Source organism: Kryptolebias marmoratus, linkage group LG23, assembly GCF_001649575.2.
Source record: "Kryptolebias marmoratus isolate JLee-2015 linkage group LG23, ASM164957v2, whole genome shotgun sequence".
NCBI classification, from domain to species: Eukaryota; Metazoa; Chordata; class Actinopteri; order Cyprinodontiformes; family Rivulidae; genus Kryptolebias; species Kryptolebias marmoratus.
Genome location: NC_051452.1, coordinates 6,837,398 through 6,851,051, shown reverse-complemented (window position 1 = coordinate 6,851,051; position 13,654 = coordinate 6,837,398). Strand labels below are relative to the sequence as shown.

The 13,654-nt window shown below is 40.0% G+C and overlaps 1 protein-coding gene across 4 annotated transcripts in view; it reads right to left on the bottom strand.

The window, feature by feature from the left end:
* Nucleotides 1-13,654, bottom strand: part of LOC108249006 (collagen alpha-1(XVIII) chain) — a 48,738-nt gene that overhangs the window by 17,151 nt on the left and 17,933 nt on the right. For all 4 annotated transcript variants that reach the window (XM_017438118.3, XM_017438113.3, XM_017438114.3 and 1 more), the window contains exons 2-8: nt 8,041-8,582; nt 7,043-7,123; nt 6,892-6,942; nt 4,673-4,724; nt 2,695-3,218; nt 1,608-1,688; nt 1,146-1,200 (exon numbers count right to left, since the gene is read on the bottom strand). In XM_017438118.3, the coding sequence (XP_017293607.1) occupies nt 1,146-1,200; nt 1,608-1,688; nt 2,695-3,218; nt 4,673-4,724; nt 6,892-6,942; nt 7,043-7,123; nt 8,041-8,582 (1,386 nt within the window). The remainder of the gene's footprint in view (nt 1-1,145; nt 1,201-1,607; nt 1,689-2,694; nt 3,219-4,672; nt 4,725-6,891; nt 6,943-7,042; nt 7,124-8,040; nt 8,583-13,654) is intronic.

Below are 13,654 nucleotides of genomic sequence, written 5' to 3'. Positions count from 1 at the left end.
ACAGACACCTAATCTAATGGCCCTACGCCATTCGATCAGTAGATCGGTTTATTAAGTCTCTGTTCTCATAAAATTAAACCCATTTATTTATTAAATGAAAAGTCTGCAAGTGCACTTCCTGCTGTTCAGAGGTTTTTATTTACTCATTAGCAACACCTGCAGTTCAGAAGGAGAACTGCGGCAGCGCCAGTTAAAACAGCAACAAACACTAAATGTGTGCTTCAACCTGATCGTGGGTGTTTTAAACAGGAAGGCAGTTTTATTAATTTTGCTCTTGGCCTCATTTTGGTGTATTGTTTGTTAATTTCGAGTCCTGTTTCTACGACTCAAAACTCCCACTGAATCTCATCGCATCATGGTTAAAGGTTGAATCGTATCATGTCTTATCGGCCACGGAGAGTTCACTCATTCATCGATCCATCTATTTTCTGAACCTGCTTCATTCTGTTTACGTCAAAAGGTAAGAGATTAAGACCAGTCCATCCGTTCTATGTTGTGCTTGCGCTTTTTATTTCCTAATGTTTTATATATAAACTTAATTCAGGACTTCTCAATTAAATAAAATATTCATGCTCTTTTGATATATACTATGTGAGAAAAACCTCAAATACGCTGCTGCTTTGTAACAACAGATGATTTTATTTTGGAAGGACCTTAAAAAAACAACAACAAAAAAAAACCCCATTTGGTTATAAAGTAAAACTTCAGCTTTTGCTTCACTTCACTAATCCCAGATCAACTTTTAAAACAACTAAAATCATGAAATATGACAAATAAATGGTTGCTGTGCAGAAATACAAACAGATGTGATATTTAAGGAACATAGTTGATGTAAATACTGTTGAAGTTGCATAACATGGTGGCGTTTAGAACGCTTTTCGGTGATGGGACCCGTTCCCCACAACAGGAATTTACATTTTTAGAAGTTTTCCAGTCCTGTGAGACTAAGATTACTGTCCACCAGGGGGAGCTAGACTTCTCACTCTTACTAACAAACTGGACCTTTGGAGCAAAGCTGAGCTCAGGTTCAGGTCCAGACAGCAGCTTCCTGCACAGATTTCTGCAGTGACTTTATATGTGACGTCTCTTTGGCAGCAGCTCCTGCATGATGAGACACTTTAATGCATTTATTTGTTTTATTTTACCTGTGATTATGGCTTCTTTTGAAGGTACCGGCAACTGGACGGTATCAGCAACTGACTGAGGAAGAAAAAACAAAACAGAAAGTAAGTACTGGAACACTAAAAGCCATTTCATTTTAAATATACGTTCCTGATTACACAAAATTAAAAAAAAAAAAAAAAAAAAAATTCTCCATTTTTGACAAAAAGTAACAAGAAGCAAACTTTTTCTTTTTCCTCTAATCAGTAAATGCAGAATAGCTAAGATGCTAACTTGTGCTAGCAACATCACATACCCATGTGGAAATTTTTACTTAGTAAATCAGACTGTAAGGTGTCTAAAAATAAAGTTACAAGACGCGTAAGAGGCTTATAAAAACAGATTTTCTATGGAGGAATATTCGCTGATCAGAAAGGCTGAGGGTCTGCGAAGTGTGTGTGCATTTTGATGCTTTAAAGTCTGAATAACATTGAAGAAATACTCACCTCTTCAGAGTAATCCTCGTAGTCACAGGAACGTTGAAACTCCTGAGGGTTTCCCACCAATCTAAAGTCTGAGATTAAACCCTAAAAATCACCCACAGTAAATATCAAGATCAGAAACTCAGGCATTAGATCCACTAACAAGAAGGCCACTTATTTCATGAAGTAACGTCCTTGTCCTTCAAATGGCCCCGATCCTTTTTGGGTGAACCCAAATTTGGTTAAACTTTTGGTGTCAATGTGAAAATAATAGCACCTTAAACTGTTTGCTTTTGATATATCAAAGCAAATAAAAACAAATACAATTTTGCATTTTTATAAACTTCAAATAAAAATAGACAAAAGGAGAAATTTGTGGCTTCAATTAAGCTGCAGGATGACAATAAACTGTCACTTGTTGAGTCGATCTAAGGAGTTTGCCTTTCTGTAGGCTACTTGTTTCAGGCAGTCACTTCTAATCCAAATAGCCCCACCCCTTTTTGGGTGAAACCAAATTGCCTAAAACTGCTAGTTTCAAAGTGCAATAAAATGAGTTATATGGAAGTCATGTAGGATTTTACTTGTTTTGGACTCATTTTAAAGCTCACATTTATTACCTTTTGACAAAGGTAAAAGATTTAAACACTTCTGCAGCTCATTTATTAAAATGTCTTGTAAACAGCCAAAACTCGGAGGCGAGGAAAGGGCTGTTAAGACCTTCACTTTAAAACCACTTACTTGAAAAACCAGTCTGTTTATGACTAAAAGAATATCCATAAACAATGTATACTTCATGCTGCTGGAAAGTTATGTTGCATTTAATTTTTTGACATAAACTTAAGTTTGACAAATTCTGTGTTGTGATAAATCCCTCTAATTTCATCCAAATGATAAAGTATTAGCTTTTAATAGTTTTAAATATTTTAGATCTGCAGAAATCAAGGAAACTAAAAAGGTAGGAGTTATGTTTGATTACCTCTTAAGACTAAAAATGATCAGTAAAATCAAATTAAAACTGCAGTTCTCAAAAGGTAAAATTAAAACAATTCATTTTAAAGACAGTAAACATGTATTGTCTTGACACAAGTGATATTTGTTATTTATAGATTACCTTAAATTTGTCTGGGTCAGCATTTCCTGCCTGACCCAGAAAGAGCTTGGCGTTCCCGTTGAGCATCATTGGATCCGGCGAGCGTTCAAACTTCACCACCTGTGGCTCCACAGAACAGTCCGTGTACAAAGACACCTGATCCCCAGCCACAGACACCCCTATGTAAGGTAAGTAGCGGCTGTCCGGTATGGTAAAGCTGGTCGCCTCATTGGAAGTCACGGAACCGGGTTCAGTGTAGAAGAACTGGACTTTTCGTTGGCCAGAGTTGGTCGCTCCTAGCTTTAAACCGATGTGCATGAGCTTCTCAGACTCATCGGTAATGGAGAAGAGGACGGCGGGAACTACAGGCATGGGTTGAATATGCAAAACGATTGAGAAGTCACGGTAAAAAGGATTGGGGACGTATGTCAGAGCCTTGTGGCCGACGTTCGTTGCAGAGGTGAATTTGATAGAACCAACTATGTTCTCGACCCCTTGAGCTTGAGGGTCTACAATCAACTGGGACAAAGTGACACGGCTTTTATCTGCAAGACAAGTAATCAAAATTAGAGCCATTTAAAACAGATCTACTTAATACACAAAATAGGACAATTTTCTTAGACATACAGTGATGGGAAAAAGTCCACCCTCTTTCAGTTTTAAGGTTTTCAGTGTCAGGACATAAAAATTATCTGGTCTTTACTAGGTTCTAAAATTATACAACCTCAAGTGAACAAAAAACACATCTCATTATTTATGTAACAGAACAAAAAAAAAAATTATAAAACGGGAAAGCTGTGGGAAAAAATAAGTCAAACCTCCTTCAGCAGCAGAACTCTCAGTGGTTCCTGTTTGTCTCTCCTGGTTGTGGAGGAGTTGTGGCCCACTCTTCTTTCCAGCGTTGCTTCAGCTCATTGGTTCCTGTTTGTCTCTCTCATGGTTGTGGAGGAGTTGTGGCCCACTCTTCTTTCCAGCGTTGCTTCAGCTCATTGGTTTCTGCTCAGCTCTCTGAGGTTCTGGTTCTGGACCGTTCTGCTGTCCTGTTTGTCGGACAGATGGCCTCACATCTGACTCCAGAATCAGCCCAAACCATCAGCCCTCCACCGCCGTGCTGACAGCTGCAGTGCATTCTGGGTAAACATCTGTCCTCTGGTCTTGTTCTGCTCCAGAAGTCTTGTGGTTCCTTCAAGTCGAGCTGCCATGTTGTTTTTAGAGAGAAGAGACTTTGACCTTTGACCTGCTAACTGAAGCCTGTAGAGATGGAGCTCATTTCTCTGAGCACTGCACGGTCTGACCGTCAGGGTGAATCTGTTAAATCATCCACTCCTGGTTTGATTCGCAGCTGTCTGAAATGTTGTGCAACTCTCTGTAGAAGGACGGACTCAAGGTAGTTTGAAAATGACTTTTGACCCAGCAACAGCTGCTCCTCTGAGGTCATTGCTGATGTCTTTCCACCCTGGCGTTGTGTTAACACACACCTGTAGCTCCAGAGCAGCAGAACCTGCTGATCCTGAACCTCTGAGATCCTCTGGAAGCAGATTTTATTTTGTTTTTGTTCATCAGATATTGACTCAGTGGAATCTGTTGTGTTGTTGTTCACTCAAGGTTAGATTTGAACCATTTTAGAACCTGATAAAGACCAAATCAGGTTTATTTTGTCTTCATACGTAAAACAAGAATAGACTTAAAAAAATAAGGATGGACTTTCTCTTTCCCTGTGGCTGTAAAGACAAGTTTAAGCAAACTAACATTTTGTTTTTTGTTAATAAGCACAAATTTTACATTTTTTTCCCTTTAGCTAATATCAAATTAACATATAAGTTTTAAACCACATCTTAAAGAGATGAACGTATCTTATTATCCACCAGGGGGAGCTAAAGATTTCTAACTTTCAGAACCAGACCAACAGATTCATGTAGTTTTTTTCCTGCAGAAGCTGCTGCAGTTTTTACTTTTCCATTCTGTGGTTACAGCTGCTGTTTGCTTCTTCTTTTCTTACCTTCTGAGGGAATCGCGAGTGGATTGGGGAATTGACTGGGTTGAGGAGTGGTCTGAGGACAAAAAAAATAAAATAAAACAAATTAAAAAACAATTCCTGTCAAAAGCAAAGATTTAGTTTACAATTAAAACACGAATTTTAAAAAACATCTGTTTGCACAAAAGTTGCTATTAAATGAAAAAAAAGTCATTTATTTTTAAAAACCCTAAAGATAAAACATCTTAGTTTTTGCAAGAAATTGTGTTAAATATAGTTTATTTCTGTACAATGTGAACCTGCTGGTAAATATGCAGAATGTGCACACAGGAGCTGGCGGTGGAAACATCTCGCTTCATTTTCTAAACTGTATTCAGGGATAATTCTCCTAGAAAATTGTTTTGTGATATTTCATGATTTGGTAACATAAGTCTAGCCCCTTTTCATTTGATTTTTGTTTTTATAATATCAAAAGGAGCTAAAATAAAATTCACTCCTCTGGATTTTCCAGCTTTGTCTGGTTCTCGACCAGAAAAAGGGGTCAGAGGAGTTGAAGTATCTGGGAGTCTGGGAGATGGCAGAATGGAGGAGGAGGAGGAGGAGGAGATGAAGAGACGGACTGGGGCGTCGCTTTGGTCTGATCCATCCATGTTCCAGCCGTCACCTACGATCATGAGGTACGGATCTCCACTGAAAGAAGGAGATCCTGGATCCAAACGGTTAAAGTGAGTCTCCTCTGAAGGATGGCCGGGCTCGGAGACTCACTGGGCTGGGACAGTTGGAGACTGGTTGGCCACTTCAAACTGCAAGAAGGTGAAGTTTCTGTTGCCTTCTCTCTGAATTATAAGGTTTATACCAGTGGTCTCCAATCCTGGTCCTCGAGGGCCACCATCCTGCAGGTTTTACTTGTTTCTCTGCTCCAACACCTGATTTGAATCAATGAGTGATTAACAGGCTTCTGCAGAACATGAAGAGGTGATTTAACCACTGAATCAGGTGTGTTGGAGCAGGGAAACAAGGAAAACATGCAGGATAGTGGCCCTCGAGGACCAGGATTGGAGACCCCTGGTTTATACCCACCTCGGCATCTGACTTAATCCAAAAGTACACTTTGGAAATGAAAGTAGGCAGGTTTGGACCAGTTTTTTTAGTAATCATGATTCGTCAGCTGTAGCCTCAGATGTTTCCTGTCGGAGTAGATCTCCACTGCAGGAGTCAGACGACAGCTCTAACACTCTCCAGTTTACAGAAACTAAACTGAGACGCCCTCAGCTTCTGTTCGGAAGAAAATTTGGCACAAGTATTTTGAACAAAATTGTTTAAAATCCAGATAAAAACCTCTGCAAACGCTCTGAGACATTTAAGAGATTCCTTCGTGAATGCTGTTCGCCAACAGTCGCAGCCTTGTGAGACTAAATTCAGGACAAGGCGAGGAGCTCAGTCGAGCCGCCGCTCCTCCTCGTCGAAACAAGTCAGCTGAGGTTTTTCAGGTGTTCCTCCTGGAGGGATTCTGGCCCTGGCAGGAGATCCTACAGAAGATGCAGGACTCTCTAGAGTAGTGGTCTCCAATCCTGGTCCTGGAGGGCCCCCATCCTGCAGGTTTTCCTTGTTTCTCTGCTCCAACACACCTGATTTGAATCAATGGGTGATTAACAGGCTTCTGCAGAACATGAAGAGGTGATTTAACCTCTGAATCAGGTGTGTTGGAGCAGGGAAACAAGTAACACATGCAGGATGGTGGCCCTAGAGGACCAGGACTGGAGACCCCTGCTCTAGAGGGCTTATAGCTCCCCTCTGGTCTGGGAACGCCTCAGGATTCCCCCCGGAGGAGCTGGAAAGTGTCACAAGGAACATGAATGTCTGAGTTATCTTCATGGATCTGTAAGCTCTGATCTGACCACGTGTAGATGGAAGAAAATTAATTTATGTCCAGCTCTTCACTCTGGGTGACGTTTTACAAATATATTTTTAATATATAAAAAAAACTTAATGTAAATTTAACATTAAGTTTGCATCTGAGTGCTGCTAAATGTTAAAGTATCAGATTAGGACTTGATATCTGCACGTTCTTCAACCTTAAAAACTCATTTTGGAGCAGGACTTTCATGCTTTTTCCACACTAAATATCCAGTTTAGTTTGACCTTCACAACAAAAAACACACCTTTTTATATTTTTAGAAGCTGGAGTCCAGTTTAAACTCAGCGGGCTGCCTCTTTAAGAAGGAAAACATGGACAAACTGACCTGCACCTCATCTCGTTTCCTGTCGGCTTCACCGCTGCCCTCACCGGAAGCCTGGGACACAAAGAGGAACAAAGAGGAACAAAGAAGAACGTGTCACAAGAAACAAATTCAGACGCTTTGATTTGAATCCGTCCAGAAAGACAATCCTCACCTCGTTCGGGTCGTCGTCCTCGTCACAGAAACGCTCAGCCGCCCGGGGGTCTCCCACCAGCTTCAGCTTCGCAAATAAACCCTTAAAACCACAGAGACAACCAGGAGCAGAAACTTCAGTGACTTTCAGTTTTTGGACCCTTTAACAGAAACTGGAAACCTGATTAAGGTCAGATTATCACACAAACACATCTGCTCGTTCTCTTTGAGGGAGGAGTGATGCCTCTTCCTTGTTTTTTGTTTAAAAAATTTACCCTCTCCTCCAAAAGCTGGCGTGTTAAACAAAAACAACTAAAATTAATGAATTCAAGTATTTGAATGAGTTTGTTAGGTTCCACATATTTAGCTTTTAACATATACATCCATATAAAGTTTCTCCTACAGTAATAAAAGTCATTTGTCATGTTTGGGAGTTAAAAATTTAGTAATTTGTCTGATTTAAATGGAAAAAAATCATCAAACAAAAGCAAGATTAAATGTTTAGAGATGTAAAAATTAAATTAAATGCACATTTCAAACAATTTTCAGAGTAAAAGTGTTGATCTTGCAAACATGAGATGGACGTCAATTTCATTTTGACCAAAAAAATAAAAAAAAAGAATTAAAACATAGCTTATAGCCTGCCACCTTTAATGCCAGAGTTTTAAACAAACATTGTGTGTGATCTGTTCGCTCTCAGAGTGTGTGATGAGGATGACTCTCAGCTACTACCACACCAAATTTTAGGTCAACCTCTGTTAAAAATGACTGAGTCGTAGCCATTTTTGTATTGACCCTAAAAGTCAATTTGTTCTAGACTTACGTCCAAAGATTGCTTCAGAAGTTTGAGTTATTTTGCTAACAGACAAATGAGGCTGACAACAGTTCAACTCATACTTCGAGCTCCACACATCGCACAAGATCTGCGTTTAAAGATGACTCTCAGCTACTACCACACCAAATTTTACCTCAAAATCTGTAAAGTTTCATAAATTAGATGTGTTTTTCTTTGCTAATTACCTCAAACTTGTCTGGGTCCGCTCCTCCTGCCTGACCCACGAAGACCCCAGCTCCCGAGTCCAGTTCCATCGGATCGGGCGAGCGCTCAAACTTCACCACCTGCGGCTCAGCGGTGCACTCCGGGTAAAACGTCAGCTCGTCGTCGGACACCGACAGGGCGAAGAGGCTCCACGTGTCCAGCATGCTCGGCACGTCGAAGCTGGCCGCCTCATACGAAGCCTCAGAACCGGGTTCGGTGTAGAAGAACCGCACCTTCTGGCGGCCGGACCGCACCTCGCTGAGCTTCACGCCGATGTACATGAGGTTCTGAACCCCGTCCGTGACGGAGAAGAGGACAGAGGCGGAGGGGGAGGTGGGTTTGACGTAGAAGATGAGGGAGAAGTCACGGAAGAAAGTGTTGCCGATGTGAGACCAGGCCAGCTGGCCTGATGCAGCTGCAGGGGTCAACATGTAGGCCGGTTCCCTTCCAGGTCCGGGGACTTCAGTGATGGAAGCTGGTGGAGGGTCTCCAATAAGCTGCGACAAAGTGATGCCATTTTCTTCTGCAAGAGAGACGAGAAAGGAAATCTTTCTTAGAATAAACAGCCAAAACTGATGTTTGCAGACGGCAAATTTAAAGTTTTTTGCCATAAAATTAGCTGAACACTTTCTCCGTGGAACGACAAACATTAAAACAGAACCTGAGGGTTAGAAACGTGACACATGTAGGCCAATAAAATTCAACATCAGCAACATATTTATAGTGTCTGAGGCAGAAAATGGGTCAAATTAATAAAAATATAAAAATAAACTGCTGATATTCCAGTTCCCATAGACTGAAATAGACCAAAGATAAGCGGGCAGATGTCTTGAGAACGACAATTATGTTCTCATAATTCAACATCACAAGGGAGAAAGAGTTCTGGCTCAGAGGATGCTTGAAGGGCTTTTGCAGATTCATCAGAGATTCGGGAGTTTCCCCACATTCATATTTGATGTCTTCAAAGCAGAATTGGTTTATGTGACAACAGAAAAGAGAAATATAAATTCTCACAATTAGTTTTCCTGCAAAGAAGTCAAATTCCTGCCCAACTGTGACTGTAGTCAGTTTTATCTGATGCTTAAAGGAAAATACTGACTGCTAATTTAGAAATTTCAAGGCTGAAGATGGTCTAAACCCAAGATAAATCTAATAAAACTTTCATCTTTCAAAAGGAAAGAAAAAAAATAATCATAATTTTGACTTTAGCAGCTACCTCCCAGCTTTTAGGCTCGCAGTTTGGCACAGTTTGGTTTCTCCCAAAAGGGGGCGGGGCCATCAACAAACGAGTTCTGCCCATCACCCTGAGTTTTAAACAAAGACCTCATGTGACAGGTTAGCGCTCGGAGTGCACGTTGGGACTGACTCTCAGCTCCTACCACAACAAATTAGAACCCAATATCTGTAAAACTGACTGAGTTAGAGTCATATTCGGCTCGCTGTGGTGGCCATTTTGAATCGAGTCAACTCCAGAGGCTCATCAATTGATTACTTTGAGAGTTTCATTAAAATCGATCATCTGATTCGTGAGATATTTTTCTAACGGTCACAGGTGGTTACACGATCACCCGTCTTTCATGGCGGCAGGAGATAATGACAGTGTGTTGTTGTTTGAGGTGGTATCTGTAGAACCTGATGAATTTATCCACGGTGCTCATTTTATTTCTTTATTATTAACAAGAACTGCAGCTGGTGCAAGTTTATAAACTTCTCCACTTACATGATTACATTTTTAAACTTCTTTTCTTTAAACGGATATGAAAACAGAAATGTTTTCAGAAATATCTGACAAAAATCAAGACGCTAAGGGCCAGAAAACGCTTCTCTAAGAAGGGTTGCAAAGGAACAGAAAACTTCCAGTAAACTTCCAGAAACTTCCCATGGGAAGTTCGGCTGGGGAATTTTGGAAATATCCCAAATTGGAAACCTTCCACAGGAAGTATGATAATTTATGGGCATCAACTGGAAATCTGGAGTAATTTAAACAAACTGTAACTGTACATCCAAACGAAAATAAGAACATTTTGTTTTGTTATAGGCAGAGCGTGGGTTGGACCAAGAATTATGAAATTAAACTAATTAAATTTTCTAATTTGCAGACAACGACATCACTGAGCCACAATCACACCACTTTTAAACAATAGAATTAACATTGGACAAGAGGAAGCAGGAATCAAACCGACAACCTTCTGATTATAAGACCACTACTCTAGCTGCTGATCCACAGTCACCCATTTATTTTTTTAGGTCGTTATTTTGGCGTCATTTTAGCTACATAAAAACAAATTTCAGAAAATTGTGTTTCACAACATGTTTACAAGTCTGAACAAGACATGACCCACCTGTCTCTACCTGTCCAATTATGTCCCATCTGTCCCTACTTATCCCATCATGTCCCATCTGCCCCTACCCGTCCCATCTGTCTCTACCTGACCAATTATGTCCCATCTGTCCCTACCTGTCCCTACCTGTCACATATGTCTCTACCTGTTTCTAACTGTCCCATCTGTCCAATTATGTCCCATCTGCCCCTACTTGTCCCATTATGTCCCGGTTTCAGGGTGTGGTCCCTCTTATTTTCTGGTACAGTAATGAAATCTGGTTGTTTTAGTAAAATATATTTTCTACATCTACATTTAAAATCCCTGTTCAGGGCCAACATCCAGCAGTTTAAATTACAGGTTTATTCCCGTTTATTTCTATGGTGCAAATTTTTAAATTCCCAGAAAGTATGTTAACATTTATTAAAAATAAACACCCTGTGTTTAATTTTATCGGATTGTTTTAAGCTGTTTTTTTGTTTGTTTTGTTTGGTGTAGGTCCCTGTTGCGCATGTTTTCTCCATTTTCTATCTGTACAGTAATTTATGCCGGAGCACATGGTGGAAAACACTCGTGCACGCTCTGTGGTAATTGCTGGACCTTGGGATAATACCCGGAGCTGCAGGGATTTCGTCCAGCTGAAGCTCGGGCGCTGCGTTCGGGGGCGCAGATCACCTGCTGCTGGTTCATCTCACAGCTGCTGCAGCTGTCGCACAAATCATCTCCCTTGAATTATGCGTGCAGGAAAAGTTTACCTCACTGCTTCAAACTGTGAGCTCCACTTTTAATTAGGTTGTTCTTCAGATACGTTTTAAAACCAACCGCCGCACTAATTAAATATATATTTCCACATCTGGTAGCCGTCTGGTCGGACTGCAGCTCTCCCACTAACAAAAACCCTGCGGGAAAAATGAAATCTCCTTCTGCCAACGGACCAGAAACAAAATGGTTACCGGACCAAAAACATAACAATTACACAAACTTTAATTTCTTTATCAGAGCTGCGATCTCTGCTGAAACCACTGAAGTCAAATTTTTCCTGAGAACGAAAAAAAAACCAACAAGTTTTGGTTTAAAACCGCTTCAACCAGAAAGTACAATTTTTCCAAAACAAGATCTGTTTTTATTATTAGTAGCATTAAGGGTACAAATGCATAAGCATTGAAGCTACTCTGTTACTATTCTTTTGGTTTATTCTTATTAAAATAAATACAAAATATACACCAGAACAAGCAGCCCAATCAGGAGTAGTGTACCATGATGAAATTTTTTCCCATAGACATCAATGGAATTTTGCCAAAACATAGACAATTCCTTTCTCTTTGGAGCTTTAAGGATAAGAAATTTATCACATCAAAAACATTTAAAGCTTAAACAAGTCACAGAAAGTTGGACTTTATGTGACCAAACTGGCATTTTGAGATCTTTTCATAAGTTTTGAAAATTGTACCCTTTCGAACTACCTTAAATTTACCAAATTCCCAACAAAATTCGTCTTATTTCCACAACATATTCATCGAATGAAAAGTTTTTTGGTCATACTTTACCCTGAGTACTGTAAGACTAAAGGGGCAAAACATAGGCAATCTAAATAAAAATAATGCTTTTATTATCATTTTCAGTTACGAACTCCACACCAACAGGAGGTGGCTGCAGCTCTGCCGCGGCGTCCACCTTTTTTTTTTCTAGTCTTATTTTCAAGTTCTGCTTTCGTTATAAAGAAAGTTATAAAGAAAGCAAGGTTGAAAACCATCTGGAGATATAATTATAACAGAAATGATATTGTGTTTTGAAAGAAAACCAAACTTCGGCTTGTCGTATCCCAAGTCTTTTAGTGACAGTGATGCTCCAGGTCAGAGTAAAAACACCCAAACTCCCATTGACTTCCACTGTATCTGAGCTCAGGGTTTTCTCCTCCGAACAGGAAGTGAAGCATCTATTTAATTCGTCAAATCTCCTGCATGAAACACGTCGACTGTTAGCTTCTTCTACCACCCACAGTTTTGAATATTTATATTTAAAAAACAGTAGTTGTTCAGTGATTTTTTGCTGAAAGGCTTACTTCCTGCTCTGTGTTTCTACCTGCCTGTCAGGGAGTGAGAGACACAGGCGTGTGGTTACCGTGGTGACCCCAATGAGCCACTGGCAGCAGATTAGCATTTCTTTAGCTCTTGGTTCTTATACAGTTTTTACGTCAAGAAGCAGCCATTTTATCAATCTAAATTACGACAAAAATTAATTTCCAAATTACTGTTGGGTTTTATAGGAGAAAACTTCTTTAATATCTTATTTTACTACTAGTTTATGTTCTGCATTTTAGAAAGAAATTGACAAAACCTAGTAAAAATATTCCTACTTTCCTTTGATCCTAAACAAAGTGGAGTTAAGCTTATTTTTAATTCATGTGGTATTTAATTTATATATTTTCTCGTTATCGTTTCGTGGCATAAGTAAGGTGCTAAATTTAAAGGTTAAACGACTAAAAAGAATACTTGGTACAGAATTTGAGCGGCCATGTTTGCTTTTTTTTGGCTTAAATGTTGCTAAATCCTGATTGGTTCATTTGAACAATGTTGTCTGATTAAGCTCCGCCCATTTTAAACAGCAACAAAGGCTAAGAAACAACAAATCAACTGAAGTGTTACTTCGGCTGTAAACCATGTTTAAGAACAAGTTTAAAAGCTTCTTATGGTATTTAATCCAGCTCACAGCACTGCCAAAAAATTAAAAAAACAAATTTTAGTGAAGGAGGAACGCCACGAAGCCCGGCCCCCAGGACGAGGGCCAAACTCAACTGACTTCATGTGTATTCAGTTTCAGATGATTACTGCCGTGTCGGAGCCCAGCAACTCGACGCCTGCTTCACCGAGAGCAGAAAAACACGCTGCCAGCTGAGGAAGAGGAGCTCTGACGGACAGATGGGGCGAACAGAGGGAGGAAGGAAATGCGTGTCAGATGACCCTGGGAAAGTGAGCCACACGGCCCCTAAAGACGGAGCCGACACCGAGCGCTGGTTAAAAACATGTCAGAACGTCGAGTTAAAGAGTGTCCACCTTGTCCCGGGAAGACAAACGCAAAAGACAGTAAAATGACTTGCATTATGGAAAACAACCATCATCTGAGATCAGTATCTACAGTTATATCGGTAAAACGGGACAACAAGTTCACTTTTTAGGCTCTAAAATGATCCAAAAAAATTAGGAACAATTCACTTTACTGTAACCCACTTCTGTTACATCTGAAATGTCCTTACAAACCATAAATAAATATAAAC